This window comes from Pseudorasbora parva, chromosome 8, assembly GCF_024679245.1.
Source record: "Pseudorasbora parva isolate DD20220531a chromosome 8, ASM2467924v1, whole genome shotgun sequence".
Lineage (NCBI taxonomy): Eukaryota > Metazoa > Chordata > Actinopteri > Cypriniformes > Gobionidae > Pseudorasbora > Pseudorasbora parva.
The window spans coordinates 31,401,315-31,429,293 of NC_090179.1; the positions used below are offsets into that span (position 1 = coordinate 31,401,315).

At 37.5% G+C, this 27,979-nt stretch overlaps 2 protein-coding genes across 9 annotated transcripts; both read left to right on the forward strand.

Moving 5' to 3' along the window:
- Positions 1 to 378: 378 nt before the first annotated feature.
- usp2a (ubiquitin specific peptidase 2a) lies at positions 379 to 25,214 on the forward strand. Of its 8 annotated transcripts, none has more exons than XM_067450903.1 (15): positions 379 to 592; positions 3,557 to 3,644; positions 6,310 to 6,374; positions 7,047 to 7,743; positions 16,750 to 16,800; positions 17,640 to 17,763; positions 17,871 to 17,982; positions 18,718 to 18,828; positions 18,913 to 18,977; positions 19,205 to 19,308; positions 19,411 to 19,491; positions 19,578 to 19,656; positions 19,855 to 19,962; positions 21,008 to 21,128; positions 24,037 to 25,214. In XM_067450903.1, the coding sequence occupies exons 4-15, from the start codon at positions 7,093 to 7,095 to the stop codon at positions 24,110 to 24,112; spliced, it is 1,683 nt and encodes a 560-aa protein (XP_067307004.1). In that variant the 5' UTR covers positions 379 to 592; positions 3,557 to 3,644; positions 6,310 to 6,374; positions 7,047 to 7,092; the 3' UTR covers positions 24,113 to 25,214. The 8 variants fall into 8 exon arrangements, with proteins under 8 accessions (XP_067307004.1, XP_067307002.1, XP_067307005.1 ...); XM_067450904.1 differs by lacking the exon at positions 379 to 592 and adding an exon at positions 3,008 to 3,145; XM_067450901.1 differs by lacking the exon at positions 6,310 to 6,374 and having other exon boundaries at positions 380 to 592.
- Positions 25,215 to 25,355: 141 nt separating this feature from the next.
- LOC137084606 (GTPase IMAP family member 4) lies at positions 25,356 to 27,958 on the forward strand. The gene is made up of 2 exons (XM_067450908.1): positions 25,356 to 26,605; positions 26,700 to 27,958. The coding sequence occupies exons 1-2, from the start codon at positions 26,578 to 26,580 to the stop codon at positions 27,314 to 27,316; spliced, it is 645 nt and encodes a 214-aa protein (XP_067307009.1). The 5' UTR covers positions 25,356 to 26,577; the 3' UTR covers positions 27,317 to 27,958.
- The last annotated feature ends 21 nt before the right edge of the window (positions 27,959 to 27,979 follow it).

Sequence of the window (27,979 nt, forward strand, 5' to 3'; positions counted from 1 at the left end):
AGCACTACTACTGTCCTTTCCCTCCAAAATATATTTCCTGTGAATGTTTTTAGGCCCACAGTTTTATGGAATTCCACTAGCATATTCTGTTTAGTATTGGTTCAAAAATGTTAATAGACTATATAATCTGTTAATATCATTCCTAACATGTGCAGCCATACAGGTTTGGAACAACATCAGGATGAGTAAATGATGACGTTTTCATTTTTGCTTGAACTGTACCTTTAAATTGGATGCGACCAAACACTACAACTGATCTCAAAAGTGTTTATTCCCGTCGCCAGGGTGACCGTGTGGGCGGTGGCATCGAGTTGACGTTCGGGAGCAGAACCAGCCAATCAGCTAAAAGAAAAGCTCGCCGACGTCACCGTTAAAGTGAGAGACCGTTTTCTGACTAGAAGTCATTAGCTTGGACTATTACAAGGACAGAAACATCCAAAATGTCTCAGTTATTATTTGTACCGTCTTGAAGAGCATCAGTGAACTATCGTGTTTCGGCTGGAAGAGTTCAAATTGGTTTACATGGTGGTCTCTCCCTTGAAGGAGCGGCTAGGGTAACGTAGTGGAGAGGAGGATGGTCTCGCTCACTCTGGTGAGTAATGCTATGAATGCACATTTTTCCGTTCCCACTAGGTTAATTTACTCGCTCGATTTGGAAGCTTCCAGACGTTTCACTAATTACATAACATCGGCCAGTGAGTTGTGTTGCGTATAAATGAATTAAATTATACTGCTCTGCATCGCGAGTTTATTTTCTCCAGACCCAGTCCCGCAGATTTAATATATTCATATGTATGCAAAGTCTTCTTAGTGTGTTAGATTTACGCGAAGTATTCCAGTCGGGTGCATTATCTCGCTTCTTTTTAAGCAAATAGAAATATACACTTGACCTTTATTCAAAGTGCTCACCGTTTTGTTATCTAGTAACGTTACTTGGTGAAGTTTAGTGATGTAACGCTGTACACTGCAGCCATGAGCGCGCACTCAATCACGTGACACGCTGCTCTAGTACGAGAGACTGGGCACTGTGTAGCATTTTGTTTCTGTACATTTTTTTTAACACATTTACAGAACACATTTGCCCACATTTTATAATTAGAAATGATAATTTACACAGTTAATTTATAAGTTGTAGAGTTACACTATAGTGACATAACGTTAATAATTACTTACAACTTGCCTAACACAACCAGTCACACAATATCAACGTTTTAATATTTGTCCGAGTTTATTTTACTTCAGAACCTGTTTTTGTAAACATAAGTCGCTCGTGAGACAAATAAGCAAGCTTTAAAACAAGCCCTATATTATTATTTATTTTATTTTAGGCCAATTATTATTTATTTAAGGCCAATTGGTTGGCGTTGGAGTCACTGCACACGTAGAGCAGTGAACAAACACAAACTGCAATCTCAATGTGCAATCTGCCCTAAATAATACTGAAAATTACTAATGTCACATACTTATTAGGATTAATAATATGCAAAAAAAATATTAATCTATTGTTGGGACAGAGGCAAGCACTAAGGGAGCGCTGCAATATAGCCACATATTTATAATAAAATAAAACCGAACCATACATGCTGCTATTATTAGTATACTTGTTTTTTTTTTTTTTATAATAGCCTGTAATGATAAATACATTATAAAAATATTTTTTAAATTAAATTAGGTGCCTCTCATCCCTGTTTCCTCTCCATCTCTGTACATCTCTGCTGTTGCATTGTATACGTCTATTTACGTCTACTAACTATCATTACATGCATTTATAACGTCACATGCCTGCAAATTGAACACGTTTTTTCTTGTGAGGGGAGGAAGGAGGCGTATGTATGGGAACGAATTACTACAGCACTTGTATCGTTGCATTGAGTGGCTATTGGCTGTGAGAAGACGGTGTCAGTCAATATATTGAACAAAACAGCGACCATAAATGTAAAGAAACAAAGCTGCTCATTATATTTTCCTAAGAAGCAACCTCATTTTTTAAAAATAAGCCCAAAAAAATGCAACTCGCGACTCAAGATTTTTAAACACGACTCAAGAAATGAAGAAGGCTGCCCAAAGTCACGTGTTATATGCAGACTTGGGAACTATGGGTGTAAACAGTGCAGCCCATCCTAGTTCTATGCCAGAACGGCTCGTGCGTGAACAGCGTTTCTGGAAGTGATGCCCTGTTTACCCTCCGTCAACAGCGTAAGAGTCTGACACAGGCTAGAAGAGAAAGTTTAAAAAAAGTCGTTATTTTCACTACATACAATTAAGGTTGAGTCACATGGACTATTTTAACAATGTTTTTACTACTGATGGTGTTACAGCTTATTAATCCCGGCCTCCCCATTAAACGCCACATTAGACTTGTTCATCCACAATCTCAACAAATCTGGTTGAGTTACATAAGCTATCAAACCGATTTTTTTTTAGTAGTGTTACATTAAGTCATGGGTGTGGGTGGCTACTTTTGAAGGTTTAATCTCCCATAATTACTGAATTATTAAACTCATATCATTACTTAATTCTTAGACCCCAAAATTGTAATTTTCTTGACCTTTTGCCATGTAGGAAATTAAATACTAGTACTTGTGTTAATATATTATTAAGCCCAGTTAAATAAGCCATAGACATCTTGAGTTGAAAAGAATTGTCATATTAGCCTACCTGTTTCCCATATAAAGATAAAAAGCATTCTTTAATATAACTATATAAATACAATATTAAAATAAAATACACGTGAATAAACATAAAATCATTTAATAATTTTATAGGAAATGTTATATTTAATTTTTATATATATATATTGAATTATATAATTGTTTTACAAAATATAAAAAGTTTAACTATTAGTAAAATAATTATTTAAAAAAAATATGTTTATATAAACACATTTAACTATATGTAATTATTATAATAATATTGTAAAAGCAGCCCTGCCCATAAAAAGTCTTATTGCGATTCCTTTAAGTACAAATTGGAATGCAGGAGTGTTGAATGACCCACGGAGGTCATAGGCAATTGCTATATTTACCAGCTCAGTAATATGATCTCTAGCATTCTGGATCACTGTGCTCATGCAATCCCTCCCTGGTCCTCTCACTCTGGGGCTACAGCCTTTAAAGCAACAGACTGTCCATGGAAAATGCTACCGGTGAGCCTCTTCTCTAGTTTACTCGCTCTTTTCTTTAACTTAAAGCTGTTTTGACTGAGGTATCCAATGCTATGAGGTCTGTGAGGGAGGGCGCATATCATTTTATATGTTCACTATTGTTTGCCGTTCACCCTAACCAGAATTTGGATTGTAATAGAAATCTAGCATTTAAACTGATGCCTGGATACCGAATGTTAGTTAACTTAGTTTTAAAAGATGAGCTCATAACTGGTTTATTAACCTAGGGAAGCTAGGTTTTATCTAGGCTTATTTCAGTAATATTTGTCTAATGCTATTTTATTAATATTTGTCTAATTCTTGTTAAAGTGTTTATTTTAGTGTATTGATATATTAATGTTGTCTTGGCCAAATATCCCTAAACTCTCCTCTGTATTTTTGTTGTCTTTTTAGGTTTGAGCAGTGAACAGTCTCTGTGAGGAATAATGAACTGCCACCTCTGTTTTTCCATCCGCTAGAACCAAGAACGGCTCTACTTACAGTAGGTACCCCTGAACCTAACACCCACCTGCTAGCGCAGCGCACTCCGCACACATGATACTGAAAGAGAGCCGTGACACTTAAAAACAACATTAAGGGCTACAGTTTGTCTCTGGAGATTTTTAGGGTGTGTTAATCAAATGCAAGTTATTGGGTTCATCCTTTGAAATTGAAAAGCAGCAAAGCTTTATCGTCTATACACCTGATTTGCAATTTTAGTTGTACACGTTAATCCCCATGTTGTCAATTTCATTGCCTCCTTTTTTTAGCCCTAGTGTCAGTCTGCTATCAAATCTGTGTTCCACATTCTTTATTCAAGTTGTCTACATGGTAAATGATTTAAAAAGCTAGAATGATTTCTTTTAATTTTGTAGTCTAATCTTTCCAGAATGAATAAGCTTTGAAAAGGCATTCTGGACCTGTGCACCTTTGATTTGGGCAAAGGTCCTGTTTTATTACTGGATAGCTGCAGATATAAAAGGTAGATTTTGAGTATTGTTGAGAGGCGAGTCTTGCCAGATTGCCTTTGGTCAAGGGGTGGGGGTGGGGGTGGTTTGGGGCGATGAGGGCCTAGGCGTCAGTTTGGCCACTGAGCTCTTATCTGCTCACATTTCAGGGTAAATATAGCTGTACCCAAGACTCAAGTCTTCGGCATATTGTTTGTGTTGCTAACAAAAACACCTGCACGAGTTTCTGAATTAGTGACGTATTTTATTTGAATGGCATAGTGTTTTGGTGGGTTTTCTGGAGAAACGTTCTGATGCTGCACATATGATAATAGGGATGTTTCTAGAGTAAAAAATGAAACAGGCAATTGTGAGACTAATGTTTACATTTAAAGTCATGTTGTAGGATATGTCACAATTAACAGAAATAAAAATCACAATTAGCTTTTTTTGAGGTAGAAATGTCATTGCTTTCCAATTGTGGAAGAGCTAAAAGTAGGTAATCTGACGTGTTAAATGTGAATGTTAAGGAGCAGTGATGGTTTACATGTAATGACAGCACATCTATAAGTGTGGATGTCTGTCAGGCATCACAGGCTGACAATTCCCCACCTGTCACATACTTCCAGACAGAGACACTCCCACAGCTTAAACACTGACCGCTGACGAAAACTAAACCCCCATTTCACAACTGACTTGATTTCCTTCATGCTAAACCAATGGTTTGTGGGAAATGTTAGCATTGTAATACTACACACACACAAAAATACAACTAGTCCAAACTTATTCTACTAAAAAAGTTTTATTCTGAAAGTTTCTTTATTAATACATTTTTCATTGCTAATATTTCTCACAGAAGATGATGACAGGCAACAGAGCATGCTTCTATGAATTAGCAAAATATTAGCTGAAGCTTATTTATAATTATTGCGTGACACAATATAGTTGAACATTTTTTTAGAATTTTAATTTTTTACAGAAATTTATACTTTTATTCAGCAATAATGCCTTAATCTGATCTAAAGTTGCAGTAAAGACTTGTATTTGCAAACAATATTTTAACCAAATGCTTTTTGAACTTTCGATTCTTCACAGAGTCCTGAAAAAAATATGTATAATGGTTTCCACAAAACTTATTATAGTTTACCCTTAAATGTAGCCATCATTTATTCACCCTGGTGTTGTTGCAAGGCCATATGACCTTCTTTTTTATGAACTTTCAGGTTTAATCCCTGTACCCTGTGAAGGTGCCTATGGATTAAACTTTTTTCTGTTGTTTGGTTACAATCTCGACACTCAAAAACTCGACACTTTGGTAGGGTTCTTGTGGTTATTGTTATTGTGGGCAAAGAGAGGGAACACAATGTGAAAGCAGCGGAAAACTGTCTTAAGAGTTCTTGTCTGGTGAAAGCATGTTAGTGTCGGTCTGCCATGTGCTTTGGACTGCCTCCAGTGTGCTGCCTACCCCAGATCTACGTGTTGAATTATTGATGCATCTGTGAACGCAGTACTCAGAGAGAGAGAGAGAGAGAGAGAGAGAGAGAGAGAGAGAGAGAGAGAGAGAGAGAGAGAGAGAGAGAGTGCTCAGAGAGACAGATTAAAGAAATAAGAGCCATCTCACTGAACCCAACACGGATCAACAACACCAGATACTTTTATTTATTCAGACGCTGCACTGCCTTGTGAACAAGAGCCCGTCTCTCCACAAGAACAAACTGTGCCACCTAAAAGAGATATTTCAGTCAGAAATTAAAATTCTGTCATTTACTCATCCTCAAGTTGTTCCAAACCTCTATGATTTTTTCCCCCTGCTGAACACAAAGGCAGATATTTTGAATATCTGTCACCAAACAGTTGATGGGGCCCATCAACTGTATTTTCTACCGTTCAGAAAAAAAAAAACTAATTCATGCAGGTTTGGAACAATGATGGAGCAAATGATGACATAATTTTCATTTTTGAGTGAACTATCCCTTTAACACACATGGCCCAGCTTTGGGAGCTCTGGTTTGATTCAAACAGCGGGTCCTCAGTTCTTCACTTGGACTGTAGCGCCAAACCAGGCCTCTATAATACAATAGCACCCATTTTGTTCCTCTGCTTCATTCAGGGTCCTGTGCTAGCAGCGAAGGCCCATAGGTTGTGTAATACGTACCCCTCGCAGTGTGTGCTGTGTTTAGACAAGAGTCACATGCTCCTATTCATTGAATGTGTTTTCAGGATCAAGCACACAGAACACAAGAGACCTCAGGGCATGACACAGAGTCATTCAAAATTCATAACAGGTAGCGTTTATATCCTACCATTTTTGACTAAAATTGCCCAACTGAATAGAGACACCTTTCTTCCCTTAAGGCAGAAATACACACTTAATGAAACCGTCACTGAAATGTGTTAAAAGGGAATTTAAAGAATTTTGGAGCTTGTTGTATGTGCTAAAACGATTAATGTCTCGTCAGTTAGTGTAGATGTCAGATGGGGCCATTTCAACAAAAGTGTTTGAACTTATTTTACTTTCACATAGAATGTACATAAAAATATTTGATTTATACATAGCAGATATGAATGCACAATATATCTGTGCCATTAAGGCCAATATTAGAGGTTTTTATATTTATCAGATCAGCATAATGAATTGTGCATGCTAATAATTTCCCCCATTTTTACACTTAGATTTTATTTGCTCTCATCTCTAATGCTCAGTTAAATGTAATCTTTAACAAAACAAATAAATGATTGGAGAAGTCCATTGAGTTATGACATTTTGATTAAAAAAATCGTATGCTCAGATGAATTGTTTACAATAAGATAACATGTATGTAGAAGATAGATAGGGTTAACTTTTTAATTCAGGATGAATTTAACATGGAAATAATGATGGATTTATCTGTACTGGCCAGACGTTTGCTAAAAAAAGCCACATATTTTTCTTATTCCCGTTCTACTTTTGTTCACAGAGTCCATGCAGCCTGAAATCGATTCACCTCCGGCTGAGCTCCCAGCATGTCTCGTGTCTCCTCTACGGCGAAGCGCTATGCCGGCTCTTCTTATACCAATCACTACAGCTCATACGGCTCATCCCTGACCCCGTCACTGGGCTCCTACGAGAGGGACAAGCTGCCTTATAAGAGCTCCTCCTCAGGCTTCTCCTCCTCTAGCTACCTGAGCTCAAGTGCCAGCCGCTCCCGCAACTACAGTTCATCGTCCGAGCCGGACCGGGGTCGGCCTATCCCTCGCACAGATTTGCTAAGCGGCCGACGCAGTGAGAGCCTGAGCCGCACACCGGCAAAGGCCTATGGCTCGGGCCTCAATGGGGGTTCAGGATACAGCAGCTACAGCTACTCTCCGGTCCCCTCGAGTTACCTCTCCACCTCACCCGTGTCCTCCAGCATCTCTCTCAGTCGCAGGAAGTCAGTGAGTCAGAGCGATTTGACGCACGATCTGTCGGCATTGGGCCTGAGCGACACCTCCAGCGGCAGTGGCCTGAAGCAGTCCTATCGGAGCCGAGGCACTGACGCATCTGACTCCTACAGCAGCGCTCGCTCCAGCTACGGCCTCTCGCGGAGCTCCACGCAGGAGGGTCTTGGCGGCAGCGGCCTGAAGAGCAGCAGCCGATTCTCTTCCAGCTATCGCTCCACTTCACCAGTCAGAGAGGTAAAAGCATGTTACAAAATTTTTCTTGGTGAAACTGTTTTTCCATTAGAAAGAAATGATCTATTTCCATGACACCCTTATGTCGCTTATGTTTTGAGCAATGTTGCTGTCAAAGGGCAACCAGATGAGACACAGTGCCCACAACTAATCTAAAGGATCCAGATAGAAATGTGTTGTGAAAGTGCCCATGCAACATCTCTAGGCAACATTGCTAAGAAAAGTTCCCCTGTGTATCATCACCTTAAGGCTTGTGTTTTTTCACTGATCCTCAAATTTACATTGCTCTCCTTTTTCAACACAAGTTTAAAGTGTTGCATAAAAGTGTTACAAAAGAGCCCTTCCTCTCGGAGATTTTGTGCTGAAAGGCTTCAAAACTAAGGAATGTGTAACTGTGTCTCCTGAATTGTCCTTCAATTGTCGCCTGAACTCCTAAAGTGAACACATCTTAGGAAACTGCAGATAAAATGATTGAGGTGGTCACATATTTTTGGAATTACTTGAATAAAACTCTTTCTAGTATGTGATTTGGCCCAAATGGTTAAGCCCAACAAAAAGCACAGCAAAACTTTTTTTAATAGTTTTCAATTTTTGTCAGATTTCTTTCCCCAAATCGTGCAGACCCATCATGATGGAATGTGCTCTACTCAGCCTTTCATTTCCAGTGTGAAAAATGAACCAAAAAGAATTTCAGATGTGATTTTTAACATCTCCTTATGAGACATTTGTACTCAAAAAAAATGTAAAGTACAACATAATACTTTTGTAGCAGGTTATGTGACAACAGTGCGGCATACTACTGTCATACTTACATTTATACAACCCTATTTTATACATTTATGCTGAGTTTATACAATCATGCTGGATTAATAGAGCTTCTAAAGATTAATTGAAAATCCTGCTTACATTATACCATGCTAAATAAGATGCTGTGGAATGCATTCTGTGGATATTCTTTTAAATTAATTGCTGTTTATGTAATTAATTTAGCTACTTCTCAACAAGTGAATCCATGCTAAAAGAGGAGCAATGAGCAGTAAAGTCTATCTCACTTTAAAGTTATTAGTCTAGACTAGTGTACAAATGAGAGTTTCAGAAACTAACCAGCAAGTCTTAATGTGTTTTTGTCAACTCTTTAAAAATCGCACAAATGCTTATATCCAGATATCCAGGCCATTTATGCCTTTTTAATCCAAGCTATCGTGGACTAATGCAATAATTAGAGGAAATGCTCTGCTTCCCTAAAGCATTCAAGACAGCCAGACTATCCCCAAGCAGACCATTATTTATTACAATACTGTTGGAATGGAGGAAAGCATTTGGTTTCTGCTATTTTAAATTATAGGTTAAAAAGGCTTTGGTTATAAGTGGTGCATTCTCAGTGTTGCCACAAGAGGTGCTATAAGGAGCATTAGTGTTAACTCGTCTTTTATGGACGTGGCAAAATATAGAATTTAACTGTTGAAATTTAGCCTGAATGTTTCTCCACTTTTTAAACTTTTTTTTTTACATTCTTAATGATAAATTACACTTATTGTGGTTAGATGAATTTAAGCTTTCAGCTAATTTCAGTTTTCAGTATTGTTTATTTAGGTTTATTATTATTATTGTAACATTTGCGTTGTAGTGGCACACAGATCTATCAGCCTCTTTAGTACTGACGTTTGTAACACCACAGTAATGCAGGAGTGCACAATTGGGATACAGGATGGCACACTTGCAGGCCTTTGCATATTTGTGTTGTGAATATTCCTGGCCTAATATGTATGTGTACTTATCCTGGTTTATCCAAAGTATTTTTTGCTGACCAAATCAGTTTTATCAGTGCAAGAAAGTACACAGGCTGCAGCGGGTTTATAATTGCTCCGTCTCAGAGTACCATTAAACTATCTTGTGGTTTTCCAGCAGATGCTAGGTTAGTGTTACTGAGAGTCTGCATGGCTGGGCCAGAATTAACACAGTTTCCCCCGCCATAGTCTGACCCTTTCCATTCAGTGGTTTTATTAATGATGCCAGTCTGTCTCAAACAGATCATTTCTACAGGAGTAAATATTCCGGTTACGTTTTCTACTACTTACTTATTGTGCCAAGATGTTTTATATAACAGGTATGTTAGTATGTAGGCTGATTCACAACATTAAGTAACCTCTTTTTTTAAGCTTATTGTGTCCTGAAAACTTTTAACATCTGTTAACTTTTAACATCTGGCTCAGACCTACTGGAGACAACCGACTTCTTTTTGTCCCCTTTTTGGCAGCAGCAGTGTAACTCAGAGACTCTTCACGTGAGGTCCTTAAAGAGGAAACCGAGTGAGGACTGAATTCTCCTTCTGAGTACAAAATGTCCCTCCGTTGTTTTCTTCTGTTTAAAGATATGTGTGGATGTTGGCAGGTTTATTTACTGCAGAGTTGAATTTCACTCTCTCAGGTTTAATCACCACGTGTCCTCTTTTATCATGAGAGCATCTGAAATTTGTGATGCTGTTTTATAACAGGTCACCTGCCTTTTTAAAGGGTCTTCTTCAACAATTTCAGCAGTTTGTATTAAATTAAACTTTAGTGGTGCCCTGATGCACATCAAGTGTTTTGGCTGAAAGCCAAGATGGGTATCTGGCACTCATTCAAAGCATCTAATTACACATTTCAAGAAATGCATGAATCCGGTTGGCTTTACCTTTTCACCCTTGTTGTGTACTGTAGTGTGTCGAGGAAATGTTGTCTTGGCTGTTTGTTGTGTACATAGACTTAGTCATAAGACTATAAGGGACAGAGTGATCTTTCTTCCTCTCTGAAATGCCACTTCAGTAAGTCACCTACCTTACTTCTTGTTTCTATGTAAAAACAGATTAACATGCCCAGTGTTGTGCGGGTTTCTTTACTATTAGATCATCTTCTAGGAAATTTGGCATGATTAAGACAGACATCCATAAAGAAAAACAAGTAATCACTAAACGACAGCGCTAAACTAATGCAAAGTGAGTTTAAAGGGTTAGTTCACCCAAAAATGAAATTGATGTCATTAATGACTCACCCTAATGTTGTTCCACACCCGTAAGACCTCCGTTCATCTTCGGAACACAGTTTAGGATATTTTATATTTAGTCCAAGAGCGTATCGCTAATGTCACGTGATTTGAGCAGTTTGGAAGTTTGACACGCGATCCGAATCATGAATCAATCCGCTGATTCATGACCGTTTGAATCTTTATTTGAGGTTTGAAAACAAACACAAAAGAGAAGACAATGCTGAATAAAGTCGTAGTTTTTGTGATTTTTGGACCAAAATGTATTTTCAATGCTTCAAGAGATTCTAATTAACTAACTGAAGTCACATATGGACTACTTTGATGATGTTTTTATTCCCTTTCTGGACATGGACAGTATAGTGTGTATACACTTGGATACGCTCTCGGACTAAATATAAAATATCTTAAACTGTGTTCCGAAGATGAACGGAGGTCTAACGGGTGTGGAACGACATTAGGGTGAGTCATTAATGACATCAATTTCATTTATGGGTGAACTAACCCTTTAATGTATTGTAACACTAAAAGTGTTCGTGACATGCAACTACAATATCTTACTTACTAAAATGATAACAGTTTGGGATGCATACAATTGTGGCCTTCAAAAGTGACTTTTTTGCTCTCATTTAGGTCACTTTCATGCTACAGTATGTGCAGTTAAAATGTTTTTGCTGTGTCAAGAACATTTTACCTACCATCTCATAAGAGCATAATATCCACAGTCCGGTGTTCTCTTTTGGGGTTTAGTGTGTTTCATGTCCTGTTCCAATTTCTCTGCCACTTTTACAGGCAAAGTTTAATGCTTCTCTTTAATACTTTAGTGAGGGCGACTGCTGAGCTGAGTTAAGCATGGAGCCAAGCACAAAAGATTAGACATATTGTCCCACTTTTTGTTGGTAGTTGTTCTGTTTTAAATCTGATTACGTGTCCTCGGATTGAGAATGTAGCAAATAACCAGTCTTTTTCCCCCATCCCCCTCTCTTATTATATATTTTATTATATAAAATATTTTATGCATATTTTCAGACTTTTTTTTTTATTTGCATGTCTTACTGGTAAAGTTGTATGACAGTTTAAAGTGATAGTTAATGGCTAATCTGTGTAGGTTCATCTTTAAATCTATAAGTAAAACTTCTCTATCACAAATAATAATGATATATTGATATTGCCTGTTGGTGTGATATCAGTGAAAACTGAAAACTGTCTAACCAAACAGTTGATGGGCCACATTGACTTCCATAGTATTTTTTCGATACTGTTTAGTTACCATATTTATCAAAATATTTCCTTTTGTGTTGAACAGAAGAAAGAAATTCCTACAGGTTTAGAACAACTTGAGGGTGTGTAAAGGATGACAGAATTTTCATTTTTGGGCAAACTAGTCCTTTAATATATGCTTGTTACAAAAACATTTTGAAACCATTTATTGCATTTCATGTTAGGTTTAATTAAGGGTGGTAATTCAGAGCCCCAACACCAAACTTCACACTTTGTCACTGAGGTGTCTATTCGATGTAAGGAATGTTGGGAACTTGGGAATGATTTAGAGCGTTCCTGTGAAAGGTTGTTTAAAAGTGGTCGTTTTAAAATGAGTAATGTCTTTGACGTCCACATGATTATTGTAAATCTCTGTCAAGTGTGGCGTGTTTAACCCCCCCGCGGTCCTCTGTGACGTCGGATTCGCGCATCAAGCTCGTGCGCTGAGCTTGTGTGGGCGGGACTGGCTCTAGTGAAAAGACATGGACCCGCGAGCTTGCTCCAGCCTGCAATCTGACAACTTTAACTCGAACTCGTCTACTTTGACACGTGAAGGAATTGGTCTTTTCATTTTGGAACAACTTTCTTGTTTTTTTTTTGTATTGTGAAAAGTGTTTTGATTGTAGTCGGTCACCGAGCGATGCTTTTTATTCGTCCTCAGTGCTGCCTCGCGCCGCTGTAGAGGTCGTTTCCTGATCAAGTTTCTTGCCTTGAAGGATCTTTCTTGATTAAAAAAGGACGCTGGAATATTTGATACTACAAAGTCCATAGTGGCGATTTCTTACTATTGGTGTTTATACGCCACAGAAGGATATTGTTTTATAATGTCTAGCATGCGACATTCATACACAGTTACAGTACCAGAGGAGCCTCCTGCGACTGCGTTCCCACTTCTAAAACACGACATGCGGAGGAAAAACTCTACTATGTCTGGCTCCATGCTGGTCTCTACATTCGTTGGGCTTTTGATTAATCATGCCAAGGTATGAATAACGTTACACGCTTTTTATGCGTATTACGGCAAGCAGTTTAAACATGTTTTCCTTTAAACACACTAGCATCTATTTTTATGCTACTAGTATTTATTTTTGGGCCTATTTTTATTTTATTTTCACTACATAACATTCCAGTAACAATGGTTAATTTTTTGTCTTTAAATTCTTCCTGAGTTTATGTCTTGCATACATTGTTGTTGTTAGTGGTACCTTTTTTATGTTGCTTAGTATCTATTAATTAACGTTAGGCAACTTTACTAGTTAGCTAACATACTTCTCCACGCAATTGATATTTGTAAAACAGATCATAAGCGAATAGTTGATATCTGAACCACAGATAATAGATACCATGAACATAATAGTCGTTACTAATACTGGAATACGTACTAGTGTCTAACTAATGAAACAGTATTAGTTATCAGATTACTAGCAATAAAAATATTAATGAGTTACATAAAATGATGCTAGTTAATTTCAAGGATACATGTTAAATCATGAATAGGGGTTATTGAGACCCATTGAATAAGCCTTAAAAGTAGTTCATGGTGTGATGTCATTGATATTGCACTTGCCGCCATCAGTAAGGATCCGTATTGTGGCAGGTTACTGCTTATATAATGGTAAATAAATCTTTCTTGCATTTTATGTTGCACAGCAGTGCATTTTCTTATTTTAACCACATGCTGCTTCATGTTTATGCTGGCATACCACTTAAAATGGATACATTTGTCTTATTGATCCTATAATAATTTTTTGAACATTTCAATTTGTGAGCCTTACATTGAGTTTAACAAAGCACACACCATTATGCAAATCAGATGCAAATAAGCGGCAGCCTGAATGGAGCTGATGTATGACACAGGGAGTTCAGAATGGCCGTTCATTATTACGTAATGAGCAGAAATCCCATTAGAGCTCACTCCTGCATCCGGCAGTGCTCTCAGTCCCACACCATGCCACCGAGGTCAGTACCGGCCTAGCTTTGCCACTGAGCCTCCATTATCTGCCTCGCGATTAGTTTCAGCCCACCGGAATGCGCTTTAATTCTCATCAGGACCCTTATATAAAGGATCCATTTAGTGCACAAAAGTTACGTACTAATAGATCGTATTTTGTTTCCTACACCTGCAGCGATTGGACTGACTATTTGTAGAGGCTTATTAAACAGGCACAATAGAACAAACATGATTCTGCATGATCATGATATGAGAAACTTGAATGTACACATGATTCTCTCCATGCACCTTTTGTGAGTCACTTTCCCTGGTCACTGACATGGCAGTGTGAACTGCATTATGTGATTGTGAAGGACATGGTCTACCAGCTGTACCTTTATCTGAGATTTTTGTTTTTGAACTGAAAGAAGTGTTTCAAGGAAAACCTCACATACAGCTGGGAGATATGTGGAATTCCTAGGCTTGGGAGTGTAGGACAGGAGACAAAGTTGACATAAAACAGAGACGGTATAAACTCTAAATAGTACCTGACGGTTTCTTCTTTAAACCAACTACCAGAGCACTTCAACTAATATTTATGTGGGTCAGTGCTGATGTCTGAAGGCCGTCAGTCGGGACATTTTATCTGGGCTTTTGCTCCACATTTTCCTTTCACAGCAAGCTGTTATAAAAGCAGGATTAGTCTTCCATCACCTCTGTAACGGGGAGTACGCTGAACAGAACACCGTGACCCACTTCCACAGTCTCCGGACACCAGAGAAATAGAGGGAAAAAGGTGTTATAGAGGAGGATTTGACTTCTAAAATCACTCTTTATCAACAAAATATCAAGTCATTATATTATGTTCTAATGCTTTTTTTGACATGGAAATAATAAAACTAATGCATTGAAGTTCCTCACCCAAAAGTTTACAGCTTTTTCCTGCTGGTACAATTTCAGTAGAGACTTTTATCAAGCTCGTTATGACTCGTATAATTTGGCTGGTGTTCTTTTAACAGGTTCCTCCAGGGTTTTTGAGGCTCTTCTCACACTTCGACCAAGAGTTATTAACTTATCAGAAGGTTATTAACTGTACCGAGAAATGACCACAAGCTCTTTGGCAACAACAACAGCATCTGTCTCATTTTAACAGCAGAGGATGTCTGCTTCACACAGAATCACACTTATCTAAAATAGACTTACTTTGTACAAATGTTCTCTTTACATGCAACGGGACATTTAACGTTCATTTTGACTTCTCAGTTATATTTACAGATCAGGTTGGACGTTGATTAGAAGATGTTCGGATGGCCATGTTTTCATATGGACTTGCGGTTTAGTGCATGTTAAAATCCTGTGAGAAGATGTGGCTATCAGAGATGACTGCCAGGATCAGTGTTGCCGTGACAATGATGTCAAATCAGCCAATGAGCGGACATCCCATGTGAAATGATGCTATTTTAGGCTTATTCCTGTGAAATATGTGTTCAACAAGAATTTAGATAATACCCAGTTAATGAGTTTGTTAAACATAACTGGTGTGATATATAAACTGTTCCCCAAATATTGACTGCTGTGCCCTCAGTAGCCAGGACAAATGTGGTCAGTGTGAACATCTCGGCCAGCACCGAGTAAGTTCGTCACAGTTCCAGCACAGGGCGGATCAGGTTTCCCCTCCCGTGCTTTGGCACAACAGAAAACAACATAGTGTCAGATTACTGGCTGGTCCACTTCAGCACTCTAGCACCTCTACCAAAACACAGATTATATGGAAACATGGATCTCCATTTCCTGGAACAATTGACTTGACTTAAGGTGTGGTCACATTTAACATGGCTTGGGAGAATATCTAAATCTAGTTGTTTTAATAGGAATTGACGCGGTCAGGAGTTTTGCACATTTCTCACCCGCAGAGTTCGCTCACTTTTAAGATGGTCATGTGAATTTGTTTTTTTGAAAGAAACTTATGTGTGAGCGGTGCTTAGTGAATTACATCTATATGAACTAGTAGACAATGGACAACATTGGGCTAATTTGACTGCACCTAAGACCATTGTTTCAGTGTATTTTACAGCTTACTTGAAATGTGTAACAGCTGATATCTAGACACTAGCCGGGTTTCCATCCAAACGTGAAGCAAATATTTTCGACGTTCTCAAACCCACCCACCCCCCACACACACACACAAAACAAATGTGAATTAAGTGTGTTTCCATCAAGTTGTTTGAGTGGATGATGGTGGTATTAATAACCTAGTAACCAAACCCAAAAGTTAATAAAACTCCCTCAGTTTAACCTCAGCGTGAAAAATGCTTAATGTGGCTTGAAAGTGGTATTAAAAGACCAAACTTGGTAAAGAAAAACAAACAAAGAAAAGTAGAGTCCAGAATATATATATATCCCCCCCAATAGAAAACCAAGAAACAGTTATAAATGAGACAAAATATGTTATACATTATTAATAAAACACACAGGAAGGTTCAGCGCTTATCACTTTCTTAGTACATTAAGCGACGTTAAGCATTTTAGAATGTCTCCATCGGGGGAAAAAGACGATTAGTCACGTGTGTGACTAAAAATGTATTTGTCAAATGCATTTCCATCTACCATTGTTCACACAAGTCAAAAACAATCTTTGGAATATTAAAGGCTTTTTTGGCAAAATTTGTAGTTTCCATCACTTGTTTCTGATGCGATACTGCAACATGCACATAAAAACAAACATTTTGCAAAAAAAAAAAGGGTAATGCAAACATAGCTTATAACCTGTGCTAATGTTCTGTCTCTATGTTTTTTAGAACTCAAAGAGTGCCCAGGGCCTGGTGGGGCTTCGTAATTTGGGAAATACGGTAAGTGTTTTTTAATGGGACGTATTGGCTGTGTGTAATAATTGTATTCTGTGGGACTTTTTTTGGCAACTTTTGGCTCAACCAGTGGCATGACTTTTGAGATGGACTACCTATTTATCCACCTGCTTATGATGCAGAAATGGCACACTTCACCTTTAGAATGTGATAACTGTAATTCCCATGTCCACACACACCAGCAAATCAATTTGAGATCTTTTAAAATATTTCTATTGAAGAGTGTAAGGTCTTCCGTATTGACCAACTTATTTACACTTGATTTTTGTCATGGAGTATATATAGGCTGTGTACAACACATCCAACAAGCTAGAAATGGGTAAATCTCTGAGATTTCACAATATCTGATTAACACAACTAAGCGGTAAGAAGCAGAAATGTTTTCATATATCGCTTTCACATTCAACACGCTTTCTTCTGTCTATTTCCATTTGGCGAGATAATTTTTCATATCTTCGCTCTCGCACTCACTTAACTTGCTTTTGCCAAGCAACAGTATGTGTACAGTCCAAAAATAAACCCTTACACATTGCAGTCAAGTCTGCTGCTGCTATGAAACTCTAGACTTATGTCACTTGTTTTGTAGCTACTTTAGCTTTTTCTGATTTCTGTACACAGTGTCCTTTTTGTATATTTTTGTAAATATGTTTGCATTAAATATATAATGCATTGTCAAAAAATTAATTTTATTAAAAAAAAGTTGTATAATGCCTAATGTCACTTTGTCTATTTAGTGCTTAATTTTGGGGGCTTTAAAAAATAAAAAAATAAATATAACAATATAAATATTTTTTCCTCCTTTGTCTCTTTCTTTCCTTCGCTAGTGTTTTATGAACTCCATCCTCCAGTGTCTTAGCAACACACAGAGCCTGCGAGACTACTGTCTTCACAACTCCCACCGTCGAGACCTCAACAACAACAGCCGCACAAACACTGCTCTCATGGAAGGTGAGTGCGCTCGGCACAACATGGTCTCTGCCGGTCTTACAGCGGCCGGTGCTTTCTTTCTGGTAAACCGCAAACCTTACTGAAAGCCTCTTTTGTCATGACTACAGAGTTTGCCAAGCTGATCCAGACAATGTGGACCTCTTCAAGCAGTGAAGCCGTCAGCCCCTCTGAGTTCAAAACACAGATTCAGAGATTCGCCCCCAGATTTGTAGGCTACAAGTAAGTCTCATCTTACGTGCATCTTATTCTGCTCAAAGTGGAAGCAGGTTTTACACAGACGAACACTACTTAAATAAAAAATAAAAAAATTCAGAAAATGTAAAATACTTCTATAAATACTATATTTTATAGTCCGAAAATACTTTTATACTTTTTTTGTGTTATTTAAAGAGCGCATTAGTAATATACGCCTATAGGCGGGTGCACAATGCGCATACACTCTGCTTATTACAGACACAGAGACGTGCAGCTGCACACAAAAATGTTTAAATATGAATAAATTATTATAGGATTAAACTGCTAGATTTAGATAGTCTGATGGTCGGATTACGTGCTTTAACCTTGCACATGAGCAGATCCGTTTCCTGGCTAGAGAAGCAAATAGTGAGTGCAACTGGCTTTTAAAGGGAATGGAAGATGATTGGTTTATTCCAGTTATCTCCAAAACACACTCATTATTCATTAAGAGAATAGCTAAATCCCTTTTAGACCATGTGCCGGGTGCAGCAACCAATTTTCAACCAAGTGCATTCAGATACTTGTGCCTTGCGCTTTAGACCATGCCCTTAAATCGTTAAAATAGGACCCTAAATATTTATCAATCTGATATAGCCATATAATTGCCTGATATCAGTAATATTGTAATGTCTTATTAATGTTATGCTGTCCAGTTCAGTTTATCAGTAGCTGGCTGTGGTTTTGTAAAGTATTGAGATATTTGTGTAATCTTTCCAGTCAACAGGATGCTCAGGAGTTTCTACGGTTCCTGTTAGACGGCCTGCACAATGAAGTGAACAGAGTCACGGTCCGTCCGCGGGGAAACATAGAAGACTTTGATCACTTGTCGTAAGTGTACACTCTATATGAGTGTGGCTAGTCCTTGAATGACATGTGATCACAATCTTGTAATTTATATTTCTTAAATTACAGTGATGAGGAAAAAGGGAAAAAGATGTGGTCAAAGTACTTAGAGAGAGAAGACAGCAAAATTGTAGGTAAGTGTACACTTTTATTTTAGTATTATGTATATATATTATAGTACATAAAAAATACCATATACTTCCATCTAATCTTTATATTTAGTATATCTTTCAGCACAAAAATATTTTTTTATAATTTTCGTTAACAATGACAGCACTGCACTACACACAGATCAAAGAGCTTTGGGTTATCCTTGTGTTCCATTACTAAGGACAGTTCTGCCGTTTCTCTCCGTCCTCAGATTTGTTCGTAGGCCAGCTGAAGAGCTCTTTGACCTGCAGTGAATGTGGCTATTGTTCCACTGTGTTTGATCCCTTCTGGGATCTTTCCTTACCTATCTCTAAGGTCAGTTAATTGAAGTGTACATGTACATTCAGGCTTTCTAATACACACTTTCTTTGGACATTTGGAGAAATGAGTGGGTTTTAATGGAGTTCCTCTGCCTAGAAGGGCTATGGAGAGGTGAGCCTAATGGACTGCATGAGGCTCTTTACTAAAGAAGACGTGCTGGATGGGGACGAGAAGCCGGTAATATATTTTTTAAAAATTCTTATAAGTTTAATAATGTGGAAGTAGATATAAATCAAATCTAATTGTTCCATGTTTTCTCCCAGACATGTTACAGGTGCAAAGCCAGGAGACGATGTACAAAGAAATTTACAGTGCAGAAGTTTCCTAAAATATTAGTTCTTCGTATCCTTTTCTAATGCAATCTGATTTCATTGGGATGCCACTGGGATGTCATTTGTGTGTTTGTGGACAGTGAGTACAGAAAAGATCAGGGCGCTGTTTGTGTATGCAGGAATGTGCTGATTGAAGTGTTTAGTGTCAGGTCTCTCTGAGATCAGCAGTGTGACGAGTCTCTTCTCCTTAACCACTTCACTTGTTCAGATCTGAAGCGCTTCTCAGAAGCCCGCATCAGAACCAGCAAACTGTCTACTTTTGTCAACTTCCCCATGAAAGACCTGGACCTCAGGGAGTTCGCCTCAGACAGAAGCAGTGAGTAAAGACACTTCAGTCCTAGAGTGAACGTGCAGGGACACTTCAAACTTAAAATTCACCCTATCTGTTTTCTATATGTGAGCAATTCATCCATGCATACGTTTCATTAAAAAAAAAAGAAAAAAAAAAGAATCTTTTTTGTTCAAATATAACTGGATCTTCCAGTGAAGCGATTCTGTTGAAGTATGTTGGAAATGTACAATAATTTAGGGGCAATTTACAAGACACCGTTTTCTTAAAGCAAAACTTAAAACCTAAAACAAGACTTTTTATGCGTTTTGGCTGTTCATTTACACAACAGTGTTTTGGGGGCCTGAAAATGCTCAATTTTAAAAACGGGTTTCAAAGTGCAAGTTTTTGGAAATTATTGTCTCCATGTAAACAACAAAAATGTACATTTGTGAAAACGGTTACATAAAATTAAAAATATTAAATATTATCTATTAGTAACTTTTAGATTTATTATTGTACAGGTTTCCCATGTGTCTTTAAAAAGTCTTAAAATGTCTCCAAGTCCGTTTGATAAAATGTAAGGTTATAAAAATTCTTACATATCTTAAATGATATAACAGATGTCTTAAATATAATTTTAGGAGGTCTTAAATTTGGCGATGAGAAATGCAGAAAACACAATACAGCTTAATGGGATTATTCAACTTAAAAAGACAAAATGAAAATGAAAAAGTGAAAAGTTCAAAATCTGGTGTTTAACGTTCTCCAGTCTCATGTTTCAGAGCAGTCCGAGTCATGAGTTATACCAAACAATTTAATTTAATCTACTGTTGATTAATTATGACTGTTTACTTTATGGCATTTACATAGTAATATTTTGCAGATTGTTGTAAAGTGCATATTTTATAACTCTCAGCTGGAAGTAGTAAAGCAGACATTTCAAAATAAGAGTCCTGGTGTATTTTTGGCTTGTTACTGCAATACTGCATATATTTTTTATATATTTTTTCTAGATATTATTGTTACACAATAAACCATATCTGGCATTTAATTCTACCCTGACTGTTGATTCATCTTCTTCCTGTTTCAGGTAGTGCAGTGTATAACTTGTATGCAGTGTCCAATCACTCAGGCACGACTATGGGAGGCCACTACACAGCGTACTGTTGCAATCCTGACAACGGGGAATGGTACACATATAACGACTCCAGGTACTTTCTTTACTTTCACCTCCTGCTCTTTCTTATCCTGTTGCATAACAGTGTAGAGTACCAGGTAGATTTTCCAAAGGTATAAAGCATATGTAAGCTTTCAGGAAAATGATCCTTGTGGTTAGCATGTCAGTAGAGCTCCATTCCACCTTCTAGCAATCCCATCCTCCTCCTTCACGCCTGCACCTTCACCTCCCTCCCACTCGCGCTTCCTTAAAAAGTGGTTCCTTCACTGCTACTATTCTCACACACAAACACACATCTTCTTTAGATAGCAGAGGTGTCAAAAGTACTGGCATTCATTACTCAAGTGGAAGTATAGATACTAGGGTTAAAAAATACTTTTGTAGAAGTTGAAGTATCAACTCAAGCTTTTTACTTAAGTAAAAGTGTAAAAGTACTGGTTTTCAAAACTACTTAAAGTATAAAAGTAAAAGTAATGTAAGGAAAAAAAATGCCATTAAAGACAAAAGCTTAGGCCACACCACAGGGGGCTATAGTGCACTACCCCACCTCCTCAAAAAAAACATTTTTCTAAAGGCCATAATGACTATAATGTTATATTCAAATGTTAATGCTGAAAAATTTGGGATGCACTGGCTACCTGTTTCAGCCACATATACCCATTGAAAATTAATGCATTTTAGTACAATGGACATATGTGTACTGCTGAGCATATTTCCTGAAGCGGAAGATATGATGGCTAGTTGCCTATAAGTTATGAATAACCTTTATCTGAATGTACATGTGTGATCAGTGTTGCCAGATTAAGTCGATGCTTTAGAGCCCTACGGGCCCTGACTTTTACACCCCTAACCTCATACCCACTGTCGGCCGCTGACTGCTTGGTTGTCACTTTAAAAAAAATTAACAAACAAACAAATTATCCAAACATTTTTCTAAATTAACTTTATTAAAGAAACTAAACGAAATAAAACTATTGGACATTACAAACAAAGCTGAACTATTTTAATGACTGCAGGAGTGTGTCATAAGAAGGATTGTGCAGGGCTCAAAGGTCACCAAAACTGGCAAAATAATGTGATGATATTTTATTGAAGAAGCCACTTTAAGTGCAAACAGTGCCCAATATAAGATATCGGAAAAAGCACATAATTAACAGGCATTTCACATTAAAACACACCACTGCCAAAATGCGTAATTCATTGATATAATGTACAATAATCCACCGACAAAAAAATAACAACAATGCGTTTAGCTTTGCTCTGACAAAACTACAGTACCCTTGTGAAGTTCATAGAACACGCACTTATCCCAGTCAAAACTGATTCATCATTGAATTCATTCAAACCTCTTTCAGCAGCTGTTGGGGTTGCTAGTTGCAGATGTCCTGAGTGTGTATTATGATGGACAGGATCATGATTATAGTCTTCGAGTCACAGGTGTAATCCACGTTTGAGAGTTGGTTCACTCTACCACTCCTTACTGTAGAAACGGCTTGTGTATATATATATATATATATATATATATATATATATATATATATATATATATAAATATATAAATATATATATATATATATATATATATATATATATATATATATATATATATATATATATATATATATATATATATATATACTGTATGTATGCCACTTTAGCATAGCAATCACTTGAATATACATCTACAACGAGTTGTCGCGCTAAAAACCTGGCTGTCATGAATGAGCGCGTCTGCCTGCTGATCGCTGATTGACTGAAAGTGCGTGTTCGTGCGCTGGAACCCGCCCAATCTGGCAACACCGTGTGTGATTTGTGCTTTGAGTCATGTGCAGGCGCGATGTAACCAATAGGGTGTTGGAATGGTATATGTTTACACTTCTCATCCAACCACAATCAAATTCACACTATCAGGATGACGCGATTTATCTGCATAGTTTTTTTTTTTTAAACAAGATGAAATGAAAGAGGAGTAACGAGGCTATTTTTAAAAAGTAAGGAGTAGAAAGTACAGATAATTGCTTGAAAATGTAAGGAGTAGAAGTAAAAAGTAGGCAGAAAAATAATTACTCCAGTAAAGTATAGATACCAAAAATTTCTACTTAAGTAAGGTAACGAAGTATTTGTACTTCGTTACTTGACACCTCTGTTAGATAGATAGATAGATAGATAGATAGATAGATAGATAGATAGATAGATAGATAGATAGATAGATAGATAGATAGATAGATAGATAGATAGATAGATATCGCACATTTATCGTGAAATTAAGCATACACCATTTATCTCATTAAACATTAATTTTGTTATAATTTGAATGTAAATATCCTTCTATGTAAATATCCTTCTATGTAAACAATCAGATTGAAGGGTGATTCTCACAAAAATGTATTTTCTGCAAGCTCCAATGATCATTAGAGACACCAAAAAAACAAATATAAGGAGTCCATATAATTCTGTTATATAATACATTTATACACACCTAAGCACCCATGAAAAAAAAAAAAAAACATTACAGAAAAACAAAACTTTACAGAATTCAGTTTCTAGTATTTGCACAGAGGCAAAACATAATGCAATGTTAAAATAAAAATTTAAAGATTTACAAATAAACATTCCTCAAAAGCTTGATATATCATATTTGATACTCACACTTAGCCATGATTTAACCCAAGTGGCTTCAGTCCAGCAAATGTTGAAATATTACTTACAATAAATAAAACATCAGTAAATATTTCACAGCATACAGGATGCGTGTAATACAACCTGAAGGTGGACATGTACAACAGGTTTTTCAGAAAATGTTTGATTGTTGGTAGTTTAGAGGCCTATCGAGGCATATCAAATATGATACAATAGGTTTTATACAGTTAGCATTTTAAATCCCAGATTTTCAATGAGAACATGATTGACAACAAAATACGAGTGTTAATTTCTTCTTCCAGAGTCACGCCAATGTCAACCAGCCAAGTTCGCAGTAGCGACGCCTACGTGTTGTTCTACGAGCGAGCTGGACTCTGAGGACGGACTGTGGACAGAAAAGCCCCTTGGGCTGAAGACATTACACACAATGCTGCTTCCTCTGGCCCACAATGCAGAATGAACATCGCTCTCTGCTGGCCATCCGGAGAAGTGCACACAATGCCCTCACACTCCACCACTGTGTTAAAGAGGTCCTCACGCCTCTGTGTGTTTGTGTGCGAGTGTCACAGGGCGGCTCGTCATCAGGCAATAACCCAAGTGGCTCCGACTCTGACGTCTCTCTATGCACTGCAACCAAACTCTCATCCCGACGCGCCTTCCTCTTGATCAAGAACGCCTCAATATTAAAAACTATTTCACTTGATTATTGTTTTGGATTTTCTTCATGCTTTTTTAAGTATTTGTTCACCCTTTTAACCTGGGAGGTAAACCGGATTGAGGCGCCCCCTAGCCGGCTGCCGAGGAGTTACAGAAGTCAAATGTTACAGTACACCTTGTTCTTTTCACCCCCACCAATCATATTTTCTGTGTATGCTTTGTTCTCTCCTCCACTCGCTCTTTCTTCTCAACTTCCTGAAGGAGTCACGGGAGTTTGTTGTGAAAGTCTGTGGTGGTGAGAGAACGGCGTGTGCCGTGACTTTTATTCAGTGTGGCTGCTACTGATCTTTGAAATGCTGTGAATGGAAATGTGGTCAGAAGGATAAGAGGATGGGAGGAGAAATGAAATGATACTGACAGTATATGGATCCTTGATCTCATGCCATTTGAACAACATGGAAAGAATGTTTTGCAAAAGAAAATCTGTATATTTTTATAAATGATGCAATATAGAGAATGTACTATATACAGTGGTGCTGAAAATGACCCATTACTGTTGTCAGTTAATTTAACAGAGGTAAGAGAACAGCATATATTTATGCTTACAGGTCAGGAAATAATGTGATACGAGTCACACTGTGGCAGTCAAAGTATAAGTATAAATATATATATATATATATGTATGTATGAATAAATTTTAGAAGAATGAACTGTTACAATCTTTCTCATGAGTCTCATGTTTTGTCTGCTTTTCAATTAATATGACCAGCAGCTGTCTTACGAATGAAAAGGGTTTATTTTCTATTAAATATTAGAAACATTATTATGTGAACTGTTTTATTTGCCATCTTTATAACCCTGTTACCAAGACTTGGGATGTAAAGTTTAACACCTTGGATACAGTACAGCTTACTGTGCAGGGGTTACTTTATATACATCATTATCAAGATTTGTTTTTCTTACAACAATGTAGATAGAAATGGCTGCAAACAAATAGTCAACATTTTAAAATTGTATTTTATTTTAATATTTGTATAGTATTTAAAACTGCTGTCCTTAAGTTTTAGGATTTACAAACATTATATAATGAGAATGTACAACATGTATAATATTTTTTTCCAAACCATGTTTTTGTCTTACCTGAATAATTATGGTACACTTCTAATAAGTGTTTATATTGGGACTACTTCAGATTGGTCTGGTAGGAACCGCTGCGGAGGAGCACAGTCCCTGCGTGACTCGCCATAGACATAAACAGAGAGAAGTAGCTCCAGCTGAAATGTCTGTTTATTAACCGCTAGAGTGCAAAAAGTTACGGACTGCAGCTTTAATATTTTGAAATAGCTTTTATTTTTATATTTTCAGTTATTCATTTTGTTAATTTTTGTCATTTTTATTAGTTACTTGTTTATATTTTTATTTTAGTTTTGCTTAATTTTTAGTATTCTTTTACATCTAATATTTGTACTTAATTTTAGTTTTGTTTCAGTGAACAAACTTTGTGTGTGTGTCATTTTACTTTTAGTTAATAACAATGCTAGTAAAAATTGAATGACACTTCCCTCCATGCTGTAAAATCCAAGTTATTTATACGTTTTATAAAATGTTCCACTTTTAAGTGAAGAAATTATGCGGTAACATTGTCATACATAATATGAGATATATGCAGCTAAATTTAGATTTTTAGTCATTTTAATTTGATCAGATTAAGTGAAAAATATGACACTGTTGTAATTGTTAAATATAGTAAAGAAGGTCCATTATACCTCTGAGGTGATGTAAACCAAAATGACTATCTTCAGAATATATGAGGGGGAACCTATAGCATTCCAAGTTCATTTGATTTTAGATAACAGCTTATACAACTTATGGAAACATAAAGGACATGGGATCTTGCTTTAGAAAAGTGATGGGACAAAATGAAATTACATTTTACTTGTGGAAATTACCACAGCATTTTGAATCCTTATGCTATATTATTAGGCAATTTTTTTTAATAACTAAACTAACCTCACTGTCCCTCCCATGTCAAGACGTGAGTCACGCTAATGACTTCCACAGAACTGAGAACTGGACTTTGAAACTTAGTTCATTGCGTGTTAAATGTAGATAGGTTATTAAGCAAACAGTTAAGCGGAAATATGCAACATAAAGACCTAATGCAGCCTGGGATGGAAGAATGAAGAATGGCAGTGAGCTCTGTGACGGCATATGGTAAGTGTGGACACTTCACATGTGAAATGGTAAAGCCTTACGACAGAACAACATAGGCTATACCTTTGATTTGACTTTCCTGTGTCTCTGTTAGTCAATCCAGTGTGTGTTTCTTTGATGGGACTCGTGCTCCTGGGTCGAAGACGTGCTGGTAAGAGCTCAGTGGGAGACCTCATCCTCGGGCGCAGTGAGTTTGAGCCCGGGAGGAGGACGACTCGTTGTGTGAGGAGATACGGCTGGGTGGACGGCATGAGGCTGGCTGTGCTGGACACTCCAGGCTGGAGTCTCTTCGGTTTGGATGACGCCAAACAGGTGAAACAGGAGATCCTGCGCAGTGTGATGTTGGCCCCTCCTGGATTTCTGATATTTCTCCTCGTCATCCCAGTGGACTCTTTCAGCAAGAGGGACGGACATGCTATGGAGAAATATTTGGATGTCCTCGGGGACGCGGTGTGGTCACACGCTCTGGTGCTCTTTACGTGGGGAGATGAGTTAAGAGGCGGGAATATTGAAAAGAACATTGAAAGGAAGGATGAAGCTTTGCAGAGGATCTTGAGGAAGTGTGGCCACAGGTACCATGTTGTGAACAATAAATGTCCAGAAGATACTCAGGTCACTGAGCTGCTTAACATTTTAAAGCAAATGTGTGCCAGCACTGAACACAGAAACCACCCTAATCCTACCCAAGATCGTGTCATATACACGCCATAAAGTGCGTATCATGCACGCGAAAAACAGCGTAGGCCTATCATATGCACGCCAAAATTAGTTTTGGCGTAGGACATTTAACGACATTGCACACGTACTATTTATGTGATCGGGTTGTCCACTTTCTTTTACTGTCTATGGTTGTCCATTAGGCTACTGTCACGTGTGATACAAATTGAAGGTGCCAGAGAGCTACTAAAAAAAAAACACCTGAAGTAACATTTTGTTGCACTTTTTGTATCGTGTAGAGGCCGGTATGACAGTAGCTACTGCTGGGATTCAAGAGAACATACGTCATCAGCTTGCATCTTTGCACTGCTCGCCTCATGTGGCGACCCGAACCATGTGAAGTATAGTAGCAGAAAACATTAAATTGCACTTAAGTAAACTTGGCTTATAGCCTACTGACATAGAAGTCAAAGTATTCGGTCTATGCTAGTATTCGGTATTCTAAGTATGCTTGGCTTGTAGTTGTGTTTACTCTTTTGACCAAGTAAATACGTTTTTCCACATAGCTTGTAACTTACCGTTGGAAAATATTAAGCAGATATGTTCCCAATTCTGAGTATGTAATTTTGTTGTTGTTGTAGTCCACTGGTAGTGTAAATATAATAGAAATCTACTTAAAATACAGTTAAAGGTACACACACACACACACAATTTTAT